General features: G+C 35.6%; 2 protein-coding genes across 2 annotated transcripts; one reads left to right on the top strand and one right to left on the bottom strand.

The window, feature by feature from the left end:
* Positions 1-6,672: 6,672 nt before the first annotated feature.
* On the top strand, positions 6,673-12,800 carry LOC131149515 (pheophorbide a oxygenase, chloroplastic). Its single transcript, XM_058100027.1, has 7 exons — positions 6,673-7,361; positions 7,507-7,742; positions 7,936-8,062; positions 9,008-9,144; positions 9,839-9,998; positions 11,937-12,215; positions 12,356-12,800. The coding sequence occupies exons 1-7, from the start codon at positions 6,963-6,965 to the stop codon at positions 12,608-12,610; spliced, it is 1,593 nt and encodes a 530-aa protein (XP_057956010.1). The 5' UTR covers positions 6,673-6,962; the 3' UTR covers positions 12,611-12,800.
* Positions 12,801-12,896: 96 nt separating this feature from the next.
* Positions 12,897-13,819, bottom strand: LOC131149516 (probable histone H2B.3). The gene has a single exon (XM_058100028.1). The coding sequence runs from the start codon at positions 13,539-13,541 to the stop codon at positions 13,110-13,112; it is 432 nt and encodes a 143-aa protein (XP_057956011.1). The 5' UTR covers positions 13,542-13,819; the 3' UTR covers positions 12,897-13,109.
* Between the last annotated feature and the right edge of the window lie 3,259 nt (positions 13,820-17,078).

Genomic DNA, 17,078 nt, shown 5'->3' with positions numbered 1-17,078 from the left:
AGTTAGTAAGTAATATTTTAGTTTTGGGGAAATTTTTATTTTACATATGTAATCTCTCAGGACTTGAAATGTAACCACGGTATTCCTCTGGCATAAGTGAGGGTAAGTAATAAAATAAGTAGACCATTTTGCCTTTAAGGGATGATGAGTTATATGAATAGTAAATTTTGAGGACGAAATTTTATAAGGAGGGGAAAATGTAATAACCCAAAGAATAATGGTATTTAAATAATAAAAAGAGAGAAAAATGGAAATAGTAAAAGGGGGTGGCAACAGACTTCGTCGATGAACATGAAGACGTGGCATTTTGGGCTTGTCGACGAGGGTATGCTTCGTCAACGAGAAGATATCGAGAGGCTATTTTTTCAGCTTTGAATTTCATCAACGAGGAATAGTATTCATCGACGAATTTCCTTCTTGACCTCGTCGACAAAGTGACATGGCTCGTCGACAAAGACCAGTGTATAAATAGCCCAAACTTTAGTTTTTTGGCTAAATTTTGACGCACCAATCTCTCTCTCTCCTCCCTTCATCCCTCCTACCTTCTCTCTAAGATCTCGGGTCGTATTCTCGCCGGTTCGACGATCTGAAGTCACCATGACGCTCCTAGGAAAGTTCTCTGCAAAACCTACCGGAGTAGATCGTCGATGGAGCTACTTTGGAATTCATCCCTAATTTAAGGTAAAATTTTTTAATGCAAAATTTGTTCTTCCCATAGTTATAGGAAATGTTATTCACAAAAAAATACTGAAGTTTAGTTTTGAGAGTTGTCGTTTTCAGGGTATTGAACAAGGAACCCTGCGGGTGCAGGACGAGTATATTTTAAGGGGTTTCTTCTCAAAAATCAGGTAAGGGAATAAACTAAAGCAGTTATTTTCCATGAAAATTATTATTATTTATCGGCAAATTAATTTTCAGGGAAACATGTATTATATTTGTATATTATTGAGAAAATGCATATTTAGGAAAATACTACTATTATGTTGAAATATATATATTAGTATGAAATTCCAGAAAATAAGATTTTACAATAGAATGTATGATTTTATACAGCATTATGTGGCATGAATATCATTTTATGTGGAAAGTATTATAAGATAGCAATTTTATGAATAAAGTATGTTTTCAGAGATAATGAAATAATGCAGTACATTATGATTTCAAAATACATGATAAATGATTAATTTATTCAAAATTACATGTATGAAATGTTTGGCACAAGGTCGTGATTGATAGCCGACACAAGGCCGTGTATTATGTATGATTTTGGTGCAAAACCGTATTTATGAAATGTTCGACGCAAGGTCGCAGATATGAAAGAAATCGGCGCAAGATCGAATATATGTATGTATGTTATTACAGAAAATGCTATCAATCTATTTATGCTAGACAAGTATATTATCATGTATTATATGTTATTAGAACCTGGATATTAGTTCAGTTTAGTTATAGGAGCACAGTACCGTAACTATATAGATCAGATATTTATGTTCAAACTTGTGCTAATTGCCTCTACAAATAGAGGGAGTGAGAGATGGATAGTCGATGTAACTTTCAGTGTAGAGTTGTAGACGTCCACCTAACAGTCTGGACTAGGCTGTGGCGAGCCCATCGTACTTACAAATATTTTTGACTCGGCAGTGATCGGTCAGCCATTGTCGGGTCCCGTCTTCGGGCTGCACAACCCATTATAGGAGGCAATACATGACATCAACTAGCTATACATCCTGAGTAAATTACAGTATTACCAGTTATATCAGACATTTCATGATCAATATGAATTATTAGAAATTATGAAAGTATATGATTATTTAATATGTTATGATGAATGTTTTCCAGCATATGAAATGTACTAAATATGTATTATAGCGTCAAATATTCATATTGTCACACGGCTGTATTTAGTTTATTTTCCCTTACTGAAAAGTCTCTTACCCCCCAAACTTAAATAATTTTCAGGAAACCCGGAAGATTCGGCGAGTCGAGGCCGCCGTTGAGATAGGTTGATACTACCCCACTAGGAGGGTAAGTTTTGATCTAGGAATAGGAGATGTATGTTGTGAGTTCCTAGATATGTATATATTTTTGTATTGTGGAGATTGTTTATAAACACAATGTTTTGGGAATGTAGTTGACTCTGGTATTATGTATTTTATGGTTATGAGAATGTGATTTATATTTACTACTGTTTAGGTTTCCATTGTGAATGTTAGATGTATCCCCATTACCCACGAGTTCAAGTTGACTTTGTTATTATTTATGTTTCCTTATACAATATATAAGCAAGTCGTTACAATATGTATACCACTAAAAATACTCATGTTGCCACACACTGATATTAATTTGTCTCCCTTACTGAGAGGTGTCTCACCTTAGCATTACAAACTTTTCAGGAAATCCAAGTAGAGGAGCGGATAGAGCCCTACAACAATAGAAGTGGTTTGAGTTACCCTGACTATGGGGTAAGTGGATGGTTAGGGTCGAATGGATTTTTGGGTGGAGACCCTAGGAGTACTTTTCTGTCTTTTGGTGGATGACTGTATGTATATGTATATGACAAATTTAATAGAACTCTGGTATGATTTCTGGTATTTATGACATGTATATGATTTTATGTTTTCCGCTGCTTAGGTGTCAGAGTTTTAAGACAGGTTTATCCCTGGTACCCATGGGATCCAGGCTAACTATGACTATGACAATTTAGTTGGATATTATGTATGTTATTAAGTTGAAAAAAATATATGGTAAATTAGGTAGGTCGTTACAACTTCCATTATTTCTAGGAAGAAACAAATTTTAGAAAAGCTGCCAACCTTATCTTCTGGACTACATTATACAAAGATTAAAGCAGTTGAATCATATAATGTCTTGCACCAGAAGTGCAATGACCTAAAGTTGTTTACACTTTGGCATGATCGTCTTGGACATAATGGAGATGTAATGATGCGAAGAATCATTGAGAACTCATATGGGCATCCGCTAAAGAACCAGAAAATTCTTTTGTCTAGAGATTTCATGTGTACTGTCTGCTCTCAAAGAAAATTATTTGTTAAACCATTTGTTTTGAAAGTAAATTTTGAGTCACCAAGTTTCTTACAAAAAATTCATGGTGATATATGCGGATCAATACATCCACCATCTAGACCATTTAGATACTTTATTGTTTTAATTGATGCGTCTACTAGATGGTCACATGTTTCTGCTTTCTACTTGAAATGTTGCTTTTGCTAGACTTCTTTCTCAAATGATTAGATTACGAGCTCATTTTTCCGATTATCCAATTAAATCGATTCGTATGGATAATGGTAGTGAGTTTACATCCCAAACTTTTGATAACTATTGCATGTCACTTGGAATAGATGTTGAACATTCTATTGCTCATACCCATACACAAAATGGTTTAGCCGGATCTTTTATTAAAAGACTTCAACTTATTGCTAGACCTATGATTATGAGAACCAAATTGTCCATATCTGTTTGGGGACATGTTATTCTTCATGTTGTATGTTTAGTTCATATAAGACCAACTGCTTACAATAATCTTTCACCCATACAATTAGTCTATGGGCAACAACCTGATATTTCTTATTTAAGAACTTTTGGTTGTACAGTATATGTTCCTACTGCCCCTCCTCAAAGAACTAAAATAGGTCCTCAACGTAAACTTGGTATCTATGTTGGTTTTGATTCTCCTTCTATTATTAGATATCTTGAACCTTTAACGGGTGATTTGTTTAAAGCACGATTTCAAGATTGTCATTTTGATGAAACGATATTCCCTACATTAGGGGGAGCAAAATTAGTGCCTAAAGCACAACATGAAATCACACGGAATGCCATGAGTTTATCTTATTTAGATTTTCGTACAAATCAATGTGAACTTGAAATTCAAAAGATTATATATTTGTAAGGGATTGCAAATCAGTTACCTGTTCTTTTGATGATACCAAGGTAATACTAAAATCTCATATACCTGCTGCAAATACTCCAGCACGTATTGATGTCCCTGAAGGACAACAACCGGCTAATAAATCTAAGCTGCAAGTTAAGCGTGGAAGGACTGTTGGTGCCAAAGATAAGACTCCCAGAAAGAGAAAATTGAAATTTGTAACGCTCAAGAAAAGGTTATAGAGGTAAGTATCGACATTCACAAACTCATTTCTCCTGAAAATGAAATCCCTATTATAGAATCTCCTAAAGAGAAATCTCTTCCTAAAAAGGGACCTCCTAAAGAGGAATCTCTTAAAGAGAAAACTCCTAAAGAGACATCCCTTGAAAAGAGACAGATACCTATAACTAATAATGAGATCTCAATACATTACACAGAAGAAATATGGGAAAGAAATAAAATTGTTGTCAATATACATTTGTATATGCAGTAGCTATTGACATTACCAAAAGTAATGAGGATCCTGAACCAAAATCTGTGGATGAATGTCAATATAGAAGTGATTGGCCAAAATGGAAATAGGTTATCACATTAGAAATAAACTCTCTTTTAAAAAGAAAAGTTTTTGGACCTATGGTCCAGACACTAGAAAATGTCCAACTCGTTAGATACAAATGGGTATTTGTGCGCAAAAGAAATGAAAATAATGAAATTACTCGATATAAAGCAAGGCTTGTGGTACAAGGTTTCTCGCAGAAGCTCGGAATTTTTTTTTAGGAGACATATTCTCCTGTAATGGATGGAATCATTTTTAGATTCCTAATTAGGCTAGCAGTCGCTGAACAACTGAGCATGTGTCTTATGGACGTAGTAACAGCATACCTATATGGATCATTGGATAGTGAAATTTATATGAAAATCTTTGAAGGATATGAGTTGCCTGAAACAAAACCTAGTAATTTATATTCAGTCAAACTCCAACATTCCTTAGATGGATTAAAGCAATATGGGCGCTTGTGACATAATCGATTAAGTGAATGCCTAGTGAAAGAATGATTCATAAACAATCCAATTTGTCCATGCGTTTTTATTAAAATATCAGAATCCGGATTTGCTATAATTGCTGTTTATGTTGATGATTTGAATTTAGTTGGGACTCCTGAAGAGCTCACTAAAGCTGCTAATTATTTAATGGCAGAATTTGAGATGAAAGATTTAAGAAAGACAAAATATTGTATTAGCCTATAGATTGAACATTTAAATGGTGAAATTTTTGTTCATCAATCTAAATATACCAAAAAGGTATTGAAGCAATTTTATATGGATAAAGTTCATCCTCTGGGATCTCCAATGATGGTGCAATCACTTGATGTTAAGAAAGATCCAATCAAACCTCGTGATGAGAGGAAGGAAATACTTGGTCCTGAAGTACCATATTTAAGTGCTATGGGTTCTTTGATGTATCTGACAAATTGTACAAGACCTAACATTGCATTTGCTGTGAATCTACTAGCAAGATATAGCTCTGCTCCTACTCGGTGCACTAGAATGGAATTAAATACATTCTATGTTATTTGAGAGGTACATTTGATTCAGGTATATTTTACTCATTTAGTTCCAAATCTCAACCAGTAGGATATACAGATGCTAGATATCTATCTGATCGTCACAATGCTAAATCTCAAACTGGGTGTGTATTTCTTTATGGAAAAACTGCTATATCGTGGAAATTAGTGAAGCATACGATTCCAGCAACATCTTCTAATCATTCTGAAATACTAGCTATTCATGAAGTTAGTAGAGAATGCGTGTGGCGCAGATCAATGGTTTCTCATATTCAAGAAAATTATAGTCTTCAATCAATCAAGGATATTCCAACAGTTTTGTATAAAGACAACACCGCATGTATAGCTCAACTGAAAAGAAGATACATAAAGGGTGACAGAACAAAGCATATCTTTCCGAAATTCTTCTATACACATGAACTCCAGAAGAATGGTAATATAGATGTACAACAGATCCGATCAAGTGATAATCTAACAGATTTATTCACCAAGACTTTGTCAACTACAACATTCAAGAGACTGGTACATCTTATTGGAATAGGATATCTTAAAAATTTTAGCAGAAGGAGTGAATGTATGATTGACAACCAAGGGAGAGTGTTATAAAATAAAGTATGGTGGTTGTCAATCACATGGCTGACAATCACCTCTCACCTGCTCCCTCTTATCAGTTCCCTAGCTATCTCCCTCATATCTCTTATCCTGTCTCCCTCATTCCTCTTCTCTCTTGTCAATTATCATACACTTACCTCCATTATGATAATAAATTCAAACCATCACTAACTGCTCCTTGACTATATAAAGATGAGCTGCAAAGAAGAAAATGAATAGTGCAGATGCAGAGAAGAATGCATGCACAAGATAAGCAGAAGTGAGCAGAGTGTAGAGTGCAAAAAGAAAAACACGCAGAAACTAAGAAAAGAAAGAAGGAAGAGAAAGAGTGAGATATTTTATAAGATCAGATAGTGGGAAATTTGTACAAATCCTAATACATGTTATAATTCCTCTTAATATAGTGAATTACTGATATCATTCGCTCGTGAAGAAAATATAAACCGAATCACATAAATTCAGTCTCACTATTTATTTATTTATTTATTTATTTATTTTATTTTATTTTACTTTTCTTCAATAGTTTCTATCCCTTGTTGACCCACCTCACCCACGTCCGCGAACTCCTACTCTTTTCTTTTCGACTGACAATTATACCCTCCGACAGCCCAACCAAAAGACAATCGGATCCTCTCACCGTAACGTGGCACGATACTATTGGTTTTCTCTCCCGTTCTGCCCGACCCACCGGCGTTCACCACTTCTCCCGTCGCCTCGGCCCTCGCCTCTCTGGTCTGCGATGGTTCCAGACCCCAGCGTTCCAATCTCTTTCACCAACTCTCGCACGCAATGCAAACTCTCTCTGTCTGTCTGTCTTTCTCTCTCTCTCTCTCTCCCCCCCCTATATTCCCTTCTCACAACTGAAGATTGAAGAAAGAAGGGAACTGCAGTAACAAATGGCTATGTTTCTTTGCACTGCTACTTGTACTACTCCTCTCCGAAACCTTCCATTCCCAGTCTCTAGACCCATACAGCCTACCTCCCCAACTGCCATCGGAAGAAGAGCAATTTTCTCTCCTCTGCGAGTTGCCGCTCCTCCGACCCAACCCTCTACCGCCCGCGAACAGGACCACCAAGTTGCCGATGTCGAAGATGACACCGGCGAAGATACCTCGTCGTCCAAGTTCACATGGCGAGATCACTGGTACCCTGTGTCCCTGCTCGAAGACCTCGACCCTCGCCTCCCTACTCCCTTTCAGCTTCTAGGTCGCGACCTCGTTCTCTGGTTTGATAAATCCACCGCCCAATGGGTCGCCTTCGACGACAAGTGCCCCCACCGCCTCGCCCCTCTTTCTGTATTGTTCCTCTTCTTCCATCCCTTGCTTCTTTCTTGTGCAGAAGCCCTGCTCTGAATCTTGATTAGATTTCCATTTTCTTGAAACAAATTGAGAATTAGGGCTTTTGTGGAGGTGACGGATTCGATCTTCTTTGGTTTTGTAGGAAGGCCGGATTGATGAGGAGGGTCATTTGCAGTGCTCGTATCATGGGTGGTCGTTCGATCAGTGCGGATCGTGCGTTCGGATCCCTCAGGCTGCACCTGAAGGACCTGAGGCCCGTGCCGTTGGGTCTCCAAGAGCTTGTGCAACGAAGCTCCCCACAATGGTGTCTCAAGGTCTGCTTTTTGTTTGGCCGGATGAGAATGGTTTGGAACGAGCTCGGGCCACCAAGCCTCCCATGTAAGTAAATCCCACTAATGTCTCTGTTATGTTAATTCTTTATATGTATAATGAATTGATTCTTTGATCATTAACTGCATAATTAATTTTATCTATTTTTTATATATTATTCTACTAACATCTCCATGAACTAAAGAATTGTTATGTGCTGAGTATTTTAATGCATGTGGTATTTATTATGGGAATTGATTAGGCTGCCTGATGACTTTGAGAACCCCGAGTTTTCAACCGTGACGATTCAGCGTGATCTGTATTATGGTTATGATACCCTCATGGAGAATGTTTCTGATCCTTCCCACATAGACTTTGCGCATCATAAGGTATATCATATATGCTTCAATCTAAACTTGTTTAAGATTTTGGCTCTGAAAGTAAAACTAAATATGTGTTTGAGTGGTCTGGCTTGGTGTATCTGCAAACTTCTAGTGAAATTTAAAAGTTAGTGGTTCCACTTAAGAGTTAAAGACCACCTGTTTGTGCCAGGGGCTTTGTTCTTTTCACAGAACCTTTTTTTTATCTTTTTTTTCAAATTGAAATCATGCCCCTTTGATCAGATATAGAAAATAATGGAATGGGCATTGATATAATATTTAAAGAGATTAATTTTTTTTTTGGTTGACAACAAGGTTGCCTTGATATATACTTGGGAATCTTGCGTACACACAAACAAGAGACTGAGAAATATAATTTATTGGTTAAAACAATGAAACGGCCCCAATATAGTTTCAAATTAGACAGTTGAACACTAATGGATGGAGGAAAGGTCTCAGTGTGTAACCTTACTAAAACCAAAATTGTGAAACCTTATTCTCAAACAAGATCAACTGTTAACTAACCCACTTGTTTATGGGTGGAGGGTTTCTTAAAATTGAAGGTTTTCTTTTCTTGTCCAAAAATTGAAAATGAACTCTGCTGAAAGGGTGTTACGCTTGCCTTGCTGTTGTCTTTCATTCTCTGTTCTCTTGTTCTCTTGCAAGCAGAATGGTAAGTTGTTGGCGTGGAAGCAGCCTCTTGTAAAAATTGCAAGGGAAGGCTGCGTACCATAGACTCATCATGGTCCTCCCCTTCCCCAGACCCCGCATATGCAGAAGCTTTGTGCACCGGGTTGCATTTTTATTTTTGTTAGTGGAAAAGTTTATCATCAAACATAACTTTTCCTTAAGACATGTAGATCTGTTAGTTTTGGTTTGGCTCTCATAGGCTTTTAGACGCTATGCATGCTAAAAGAATTATTGTATTGCTTATTGAGGGGAATCATTCCACAGGTTACAGGGAGGAGGGATAGAGCCAAGCCTTTGCCATTTAAATTAGAGTCTAGTGGCCCTTGGGGCTTTGCTGGATCCAATGACGGGAACCCACAAATTAGTGCTGAATTTGTTGCACCTTGTTATTATATTAATAAGTAAGTTCAGTTCTCCCATATTACCAATAAACTTTGCAGAACATGCTATTATGATTGGATTTATTTGACAAGGTTGCATATTTATGCTTACAATAGGATTATAATTGTTGAAGATGTTTAAGTAGTTTTAACTTAGAATAAGCTTCAGTTTTTTGTCAATGTTGAGAGTTGTCTAGATTTACCTCAATGCAGTTCTGGATGATATTGCCTCAAGTCTATAAATGGAGACGTCTATTTCAAAGTAATGTTTATATGAGTTGCATCAATCACTTGAAGGATTGTCCCAACTTTGATGCAGGTGCCTTACACATTGATCAATGGAAAGTTCATCCAGTGGATGAAATTAATTTTAAATGCCTTGAGTTAAAGCTAATAGCATTATATCTTATATTTCCAGTGGATCAAATTAATTTTAAATGCTTTTAGTTAAAGCTAATAGCATTTTTTCTTATGTTTTTACTACTGAAAGCTGAAACTCTTCTGGTGCTATAGTCTAGATGGATGATAGTACCTCCTAGAAACAGAGAGCCTTAGTTTTTTTAATCACCATAATCTATTGCAGATTTTGTTTAGTTTACAACTTAAACATAATTGAATAATTTTCTTTGCCCCTGCATTTAATTTTATCATTATGAGAAGTTTGATGAGATCCTTAATCCGCATATTGTTTACCATGCTTCTTTCATTTTGACAGAATAGAGATAGACACAAAGCTCCCTATAGTTGGCGATCAACAATGGAAAATATGGATCTGTTCCTTTAATGTGCCAATGGCACCTGGGAAGACCCGCTCAATTGTTTGTAGTGCTCGAAACTTTTTCCAGTTCACAATGCCAGGACCTGCCTGGTGGCAGGTAAATTCTCATTTGTGATGATAGGGCTGCAATTTAATTTTGTATAAATAAACCAGTATTGTGGATCAATCAATCAAATTGCTGTGCTTGTTTAACTTATGCTTTTATGACTTAAATTGTTGACAATTGTTGTCTTAGGACATGTGTGTCATCTAAACAGGGTAGATTTTGTGGCATAGAACATTAACTGTAGTAACTTACAATAAATTGTTGGTGACCTTCTCATGTCATACATATTAAATATCTTCGTCGTTGGTAAGAGTCACTATTCACCAGAGAAAACCTCCATTCTGCCCATCAAAACTGAGAAGGCCCTCAGACTCACTATGGATCCTAATGATCACAACAATCTCTAGGGAAGGTTGGACATGATTATGAATGAAAATTTCCAATAGACTAGATTTGTTTTATTTATTTTTTTAGAAAAAAGACTTATTAGCTTTGTGTTTGTATGTGGCCATCAAAGAGAAGGGAAGGGAAGGGAGGATCATTGGTAGATACTAGATAATGTTGCAGTTATAGAGGTTGATATAACTTGGCAGTTTTGATATTATGCCTTGTATTTTTTTTTTTATTTTTTTTTTCAGATTTAAAATTTTTTTAAACCTCTTTTTCTTGGCTAGTACGATAGCCATTGCAATGTTTACCCCATGGAATCTGTAATCTGGAGCTTGAGGGATACAATAAGAACTTGTAAATGATGCTTGGTCCATCTTTTTATGATCCCTTGTACAAAACTAGATTGTACTTCAGTAAATTGCACATACATAATGCATGCCACTATCAATTGATTGCTTCCTATGGAGAACTTGTTCAAGGGTGTCGAGTTCCTAACATCATAATCTAGTGCTGCAAATGAGGCAAGCCAAGCCAAACTTTGCCTTGCTCAAGCTTGTTCGTTAAACTTTTAACCGAACTCGAACTTTAATATAGTGGCTCAAGCTTGTTTATTATGCAAATGAACGAGCTCACAAGCCCTTACCAAGCCGAGCTACCAAGATTCTCATTAATAGTTGGTGTAAGATACTAAGATCCCAAATTGTCACAGGCCGAATATTTCACATATTGTGGAAGGCCGTGCTGTACTAACTAAAGCACCTTCTGTAAGCAACATGTGTTTAACAAGTGTCGCACGACCCTTCATAAGGTGTAAAATTTTCGCCCGTGGCATAGGTTCAAATCATTAATATATCAATAATGTTCCTTGGTTATGTTGTGTCACATATGGACTCTCCTGCGTAGGTTTGCCAAGCATAATATGCAGGTTCCAGTTTTTGGAGAACAGCCATTTCATGCAAGAGAGCTAGAAGTTCCAACTACATCCAAACCATGCCCCCAAGAACTGCAGCAGGAGTAAATTGTAGCCTTAATAATTGTTTACTTGGGTAGTTAATATTGTTACTTGGGTTGAGGAAATGAGAGGAACTCTCTTCTTTTAAAAGGTTCCATAGAAAACCTTCAAAATGGCCAGAAAGGATTTATTTGGATTAATATCGCGGGCATAAATTATCACGCTGTATGACAATGGCTTTGTTGGTTTTATTTTACTTGAGGTTAAGGACATGGCCAACAACATTTTGTAACAATATATGGCGATTAGTCCTCAGATCTATGTTTTTATGCAGATCTGTTTGCTTGTGATTGCAAGAGTTGATTTTGTACCATTCTGTTATATGATTTTTGAAAGGTGAACTGTGAAGAACTTTGATTTGAGCTTGTAAGCATATAAATGAAGTGTGATTGTGTTTGGTCATTTCCCCCATTTTGCAACAAATTGCTTTTCAGAAAATTGTTTATTTTTCTCAGAATCAACAGACAATACAATCTGCTTGAGAACTGAAGCGTCTTAAATTGCTACCAGAAATTTACTTATGTTACTGTGTACCTATTTTTTCTTTATGGTGAGCCCTCTTCTTATCTTACTCGTGGTTCTGTCAGGTGGTTCCTAGGTGGCACGAGCATTGGACTTCAAACAAGGTATATGATGGAGACATGATTGTCCTACAGGGCCAAGAGAAGATCTTCCTCTCAAAATCAGTGGAGGGTTCTGCTGATATTAACAAGCAGTATACAATACTCACATTTACACCCACACAGGCAGATCGCTTTGTCTTAGCATTTAGAAATTGGCTAAGGCGGCATGGCAACAGCCAACCCGACTGGTTTGGCAGCGTCAACCAACAACCTCTGCCTTCAGCCGTTTTGTCAAAACGTCAGGTATATGAAAGCTCATTCATGGACAGGGTTTTCGCCTCCATGGAAATTGGACCCTTTTTAACTCTTCAAAGCCTGAATAGACACCTGCAAAAAATGGATTGATGCACCTAATGATTCCTTTTTCACATTTCAAATTGCAGATGCTGGATAGATTCGAGCAGCACACTCTGAAATGTTCATCATGTAAAGTAGCTAATGAAGCATTTCAGACATTGCAGAAGGTCCTGATGGGTGCAACCGTTGTGTTCTGTGCAACAGTGGGCATCCCTTCTGATATACAGTTGCGGGTAATTTTGGGAGGATTTGCACTTGCAAGTGCTGGTTTGGCCTATGCCTTGCGTGAACTGCAAAAGAACTTTGTGTTCGTTGATTATGTACATGCCAAAATTGATTGAGTTCATCACAGAGCCAAGGAGATGACCAGGAAATGTATACTATTAGCATAGGCAATATAAATTGTTTCACACGATTGACGAGTGTCTAGAACATATAAAAAGTATAGGACGAGTCGTAGATTGGATGCATTTCTTACCCATAAGTGTTTAAAATATCATTCGAGTAAATGATAATATAATTTTAAATGAACTAATTCTATGATACGATCGAATTTCTCTGAAATGGGAAATTATTTTTTCACCCATTTATGCCAACATAGAATCATGCATTGAGGCTGGAAGAAGGTTCAGGGAAAGCATTGATATTTAGAGGTGACTTCGGAGGAAGAAGACACATTAATTCAAATCGAGACATTACAAAAAAGAACCAGCTGAATACAACAAAAGACAAGGCTTTACATCTGTGAACCACAAAATTAGACACAAGAACAGTGTCAAATAAGAACAGTTCATCATCGCGGTCCCAGAAATCACAAAAAAACAGAACACCATCCAACGCCTAAGAACTAGTGAATTTCGTAACAGCTTTGGTCCCCTCGGAGACGGCGTGCTTGGCAAGCTCCCCGGGCAACACCAGCCTCACGGCGGTCTGAATCTCCCGGGAAGTAATTGTGGGCTTCTTGTTATACCTGGCGAGCCTGGAGGATTCCTGAGCAAGCTTCTCAAAGATGTCATTGATGAAGCTGTTCATGATGCCCATGGCCTTGCTGGAGATACCAATGTCAGGATGCACCTGCTTCAGCACCTTGAAGATGTATATCTTGTAGGTCTCCACACTCTTCTTCGACCTCTTCTTCTTCTTGTCCGAGGATCCCTCCTTGGGGAGCTTCTTCTCTGCCCTAGGCTTCTTCTCCGCCGGAGCCTTGTCCGCCTTCTTCTCCTCCGTTGCCGGCTTCTTCTCCGCTGGCTTCTTCTCTGCCTTGGGCGCCATTTCTTCTTATCTTAACAGTGAGAAGCAGGGAAATCTAGAGAGAGGCGAGACGAAGATAGTAAGCAAATTGACTATTTGATGCCGGATGTGGAACAAATGCTTGATGTGTGGTAATATATAGGTTGATGTGCGAAACGTGATTGGTGGATTTGGTTTGGCGCGGATTGTAGATGTGAGCCGTCGATTTTAAGGGATGGGGAAAATGGGCGGAGGAGATCCGTTTGTGCGTTAGCGGGGGCGGGGAGTTTTGTGTTTTCGAATTTCGTCCTCCATTTTCGTACTTGTTCGGAAATTTGGACTTCGCGGTGGGGAAATGAAGAAGGCGGGCCCATTGAGGGGATTTGCTAGAGTCACACTGCGGTTTAAGGGAGGCATGAATGCCCAATTCATTTTATAAAAAAAAAATCCCTCCCTTTAGATTTTGAGCCCAAAAAACAAAAAAGAAAAAATGTAAAGGAACCTTCTGTAAAATTTTAAATTTTAGATTGAAAAAATGAGGTTTTGGATCAAGGATTTCATGCTGTAAAATAAAAATTAAAAAGAAAATATAGAAAAAATTTATTTTTACTTGAGCTCCATTTGGAATTTAAAAAACGTTGGGAAAAGAAAAGAAAAATATTAAGGAATCCATATTTTCATGTTTAGTTATAGAGAAAAAAAGTGAGAAAAAAATATATGAAATCCATAAACAAAATTTTGATTTTACACAGTATTAATATTTAGTTTTTTAAATTTTTTTATCTTCTTAAAATATTTTTTATTTTTTATAATATTTAATAGAAAAGCAAAATGTAAGGAAAAATGAGTTTCGTCCTTATTTTCTTTTCTTTTCTTTTTTATAAGTAAAATCGTTGCTCCATGCGGATCCTTATATTTTCCTTCGTTATTAAATATTATCAAAAATAAAAGTTTATTTTAATATGACTTCAAATTTTTAAAAAATAAAATACTAATGATATGTAAAATCAAATTTTTTTTTTATAAATTTGGTATATTTTTTATTTTCTTTCTCATTTTCCTGAATAACCAAACATGAAAATGAAGATTCATCTATATTTTCCTTTCATTTCCCTCATATTTTTTAATTTCCACACAGAGCTTAAGGGTCCATTTGGATTAAAGATTTTAGTTGGAAAAATGAAAGGAAAATAAGAAACAAAATTTTTTCCTGCTATATTTTTCCTCAATATCAAATACTATTAAAAATGAAAAATTGTTTTACAATAATTAAAAGTTAAGAAAAATTAAATGTGAATGGTATGTAAAATTATATTTTTATTAATTAATTTGGTATATTTTTTATTTTCTTTCTTACTTTTCTTGATAACCAAACATGAAAAAGTAGATTCCTTCATATTGTTATTTCCTTTCCCAAAAATTTTTCAAGTTCCAAACAGACACTAATGTATCGTTTGGAGCTCAAAAAATATTAAGAAAAGGAAAATATCAAAGTACCCATATTTTCCATGTTTGGTTATCAAGAAAAGTGAGAAATAAAATAAAAATATACCAAATTTATAAATAAAATTCTAATTTTACACATCATTAATATTTAGTTATTTTTTAAATTTTTAGTCATATTAAAACATACTTCCATTTATGATAATATTTAATAGAGAAAGAAAATGGAAAGGAAAATAAATATCTTCCATATTTTCCTTTCTTTTCATTTTCTCAATAAGATCTTTGATCCAAACAAATTATGAATGTTTTTAAAAAATTTATAAACCTCCTTTTACTTTTGTGTTTTGGACACTTAAGACTAAGGGGTGTTTAGTTCATTACATCACATTTTCACATTTGATTAAATATTAAAATTTGACATGACTAATATATTCATATTTCCTGTAAATAAAAATTTTCATGAAATATGTTCATCCTACTCTTATCTCCTCCTATAAGCATGGGTTGCAAAGTGAGTCATGATTTAGTAGGTGAATCATTATTCGACTTATTAAAACAAGTTTGGGTATAGGAGGGGCAACTCTTTTATAAATGGGTCAATCCAAACATAATCCAATTAATAAACGTATTAGCTAAGTGTGGATTGGATACTCACTCAATCACCTGTTAATTTTTTTATAAAAAATTATTGAATTATAAATATACTATGATATTTGATGCATATATATGATACATCACATATTTATTAAAAAAAAAATAAGATACTAGTTATGCAACTATATTATTGAAATATTGAGGAGAAAAAAATAGTAAATACTTTGTAGATGTTATTTTTAATATTTCAAATAATTTTTAAAAATTTATTGTTAAAAAATTAAATTAAATAATAAATAAGTGTTATTAACTCACATGTGTTAAGATGTTAATGAGAAAAAAATAAATAAATATTGTTGGAATTGGTGTATTCCCGAGAGGGGGTGAATTGGGTATTTAAAATTTTTGTCTAGGTTAAATCTAAATCAGCAATCAGTATAGCTCAACCTAGGGTATGTTTAAGCAAATATCAATCATCCAACACAATAAAACTAAGTAGATAGATAAACTAGATAAATCAAACTCAGTACTTCCCAACCATTCACATTAATAAAAATATAAACATTAAAGTGTGGAAATTAAAGAGCATAGGGAAGAGAGTGACACAGTAATAACCCAAAAAATTAAGTAGGGCCTCATTGACGAACATAAGGGATTCGTCGACGAGAATACATGAGAGTGTCTCGTTGATGAGGACATGTCTCGTCAACGAGAAGATACCGAGAGAAGGTTTTTGGCATTCTGAAATTCGTCGACGAACTTTCTTCAGGGACTCGTCGACGAGATGACGTGTCTCATCGACTAATCCGGGGCTATAAATAGTTAAAACCCGGATTATTCAGCAGATGTTGGCGCAGGAATTCTTCCTCTCTCTCTCTCTCTCTCTCTAAACGTCCCTCTCCCCTTATCTCTTCTATTCCAGCCCAATTTCTCGTCGGATCAACGATCCAAGGCCAACACGACACTCCCGGGGAAGTTATTTGTAAATATTTCAGAGTGGATCATTGGTAGAAGTGATTTGAACTCCATCCCAATTTCAGGGTAAAACATTTTATTCAGTATTTGTCTTTCCCATAGTTATATAAAATGTTGTATATAGAAAAATAATGATATTTTATTATAGGAAATTTTGTTTTCAAGGTGTTAAGTGGGGAACCCTGCGAGTGTAGGACCAGGCACAATAGGGGGTTTTTAAAGAAATCAGGTAAGGAAAATATGTTATGCTATGGATTTTTTGAATATATATTTATAAGCATGTTGATTAGATTATTTTTCCAAAATATCATGATTATTATTTTTACAATGAAATTACAGAAATGGTTCATGAGATTTTAATTATACAGTTGTGTGGCTTGAGTAGATATTTACTTGATATAAAAATTATATGGCTTTTCTAGCATATCGTGATTTACAGTATGTACAGATATAAATAGATATTTATTAGACAAGTATTACAGATTTTATACAGATTAGTATATTAGAGTAGTTACAAAATGTCATGTTTCCTAATACCATAACACTCGGACTATACAGTCAGAT

The sequence above is a fragment of the Malania oleifera genome, chromosome 2 (assembly GCF_029873635.1).
Source record: "Malania oleifera isolate guangnan ecotype guangnan chromosome 2, ASM2987363v1, whole genome shotgun sequence".
Lineage (NCBI taxonomy): Eukaryota > Viridiplantae > Streptophyta > Magnoliopsida > Santalales > Ximeniaceae > Malania > Malania oleifera.
Note: the sequence above shows the minus strand (reverse complement) of the source record. Positions and strands in the feature narration are given on the sequence as shown.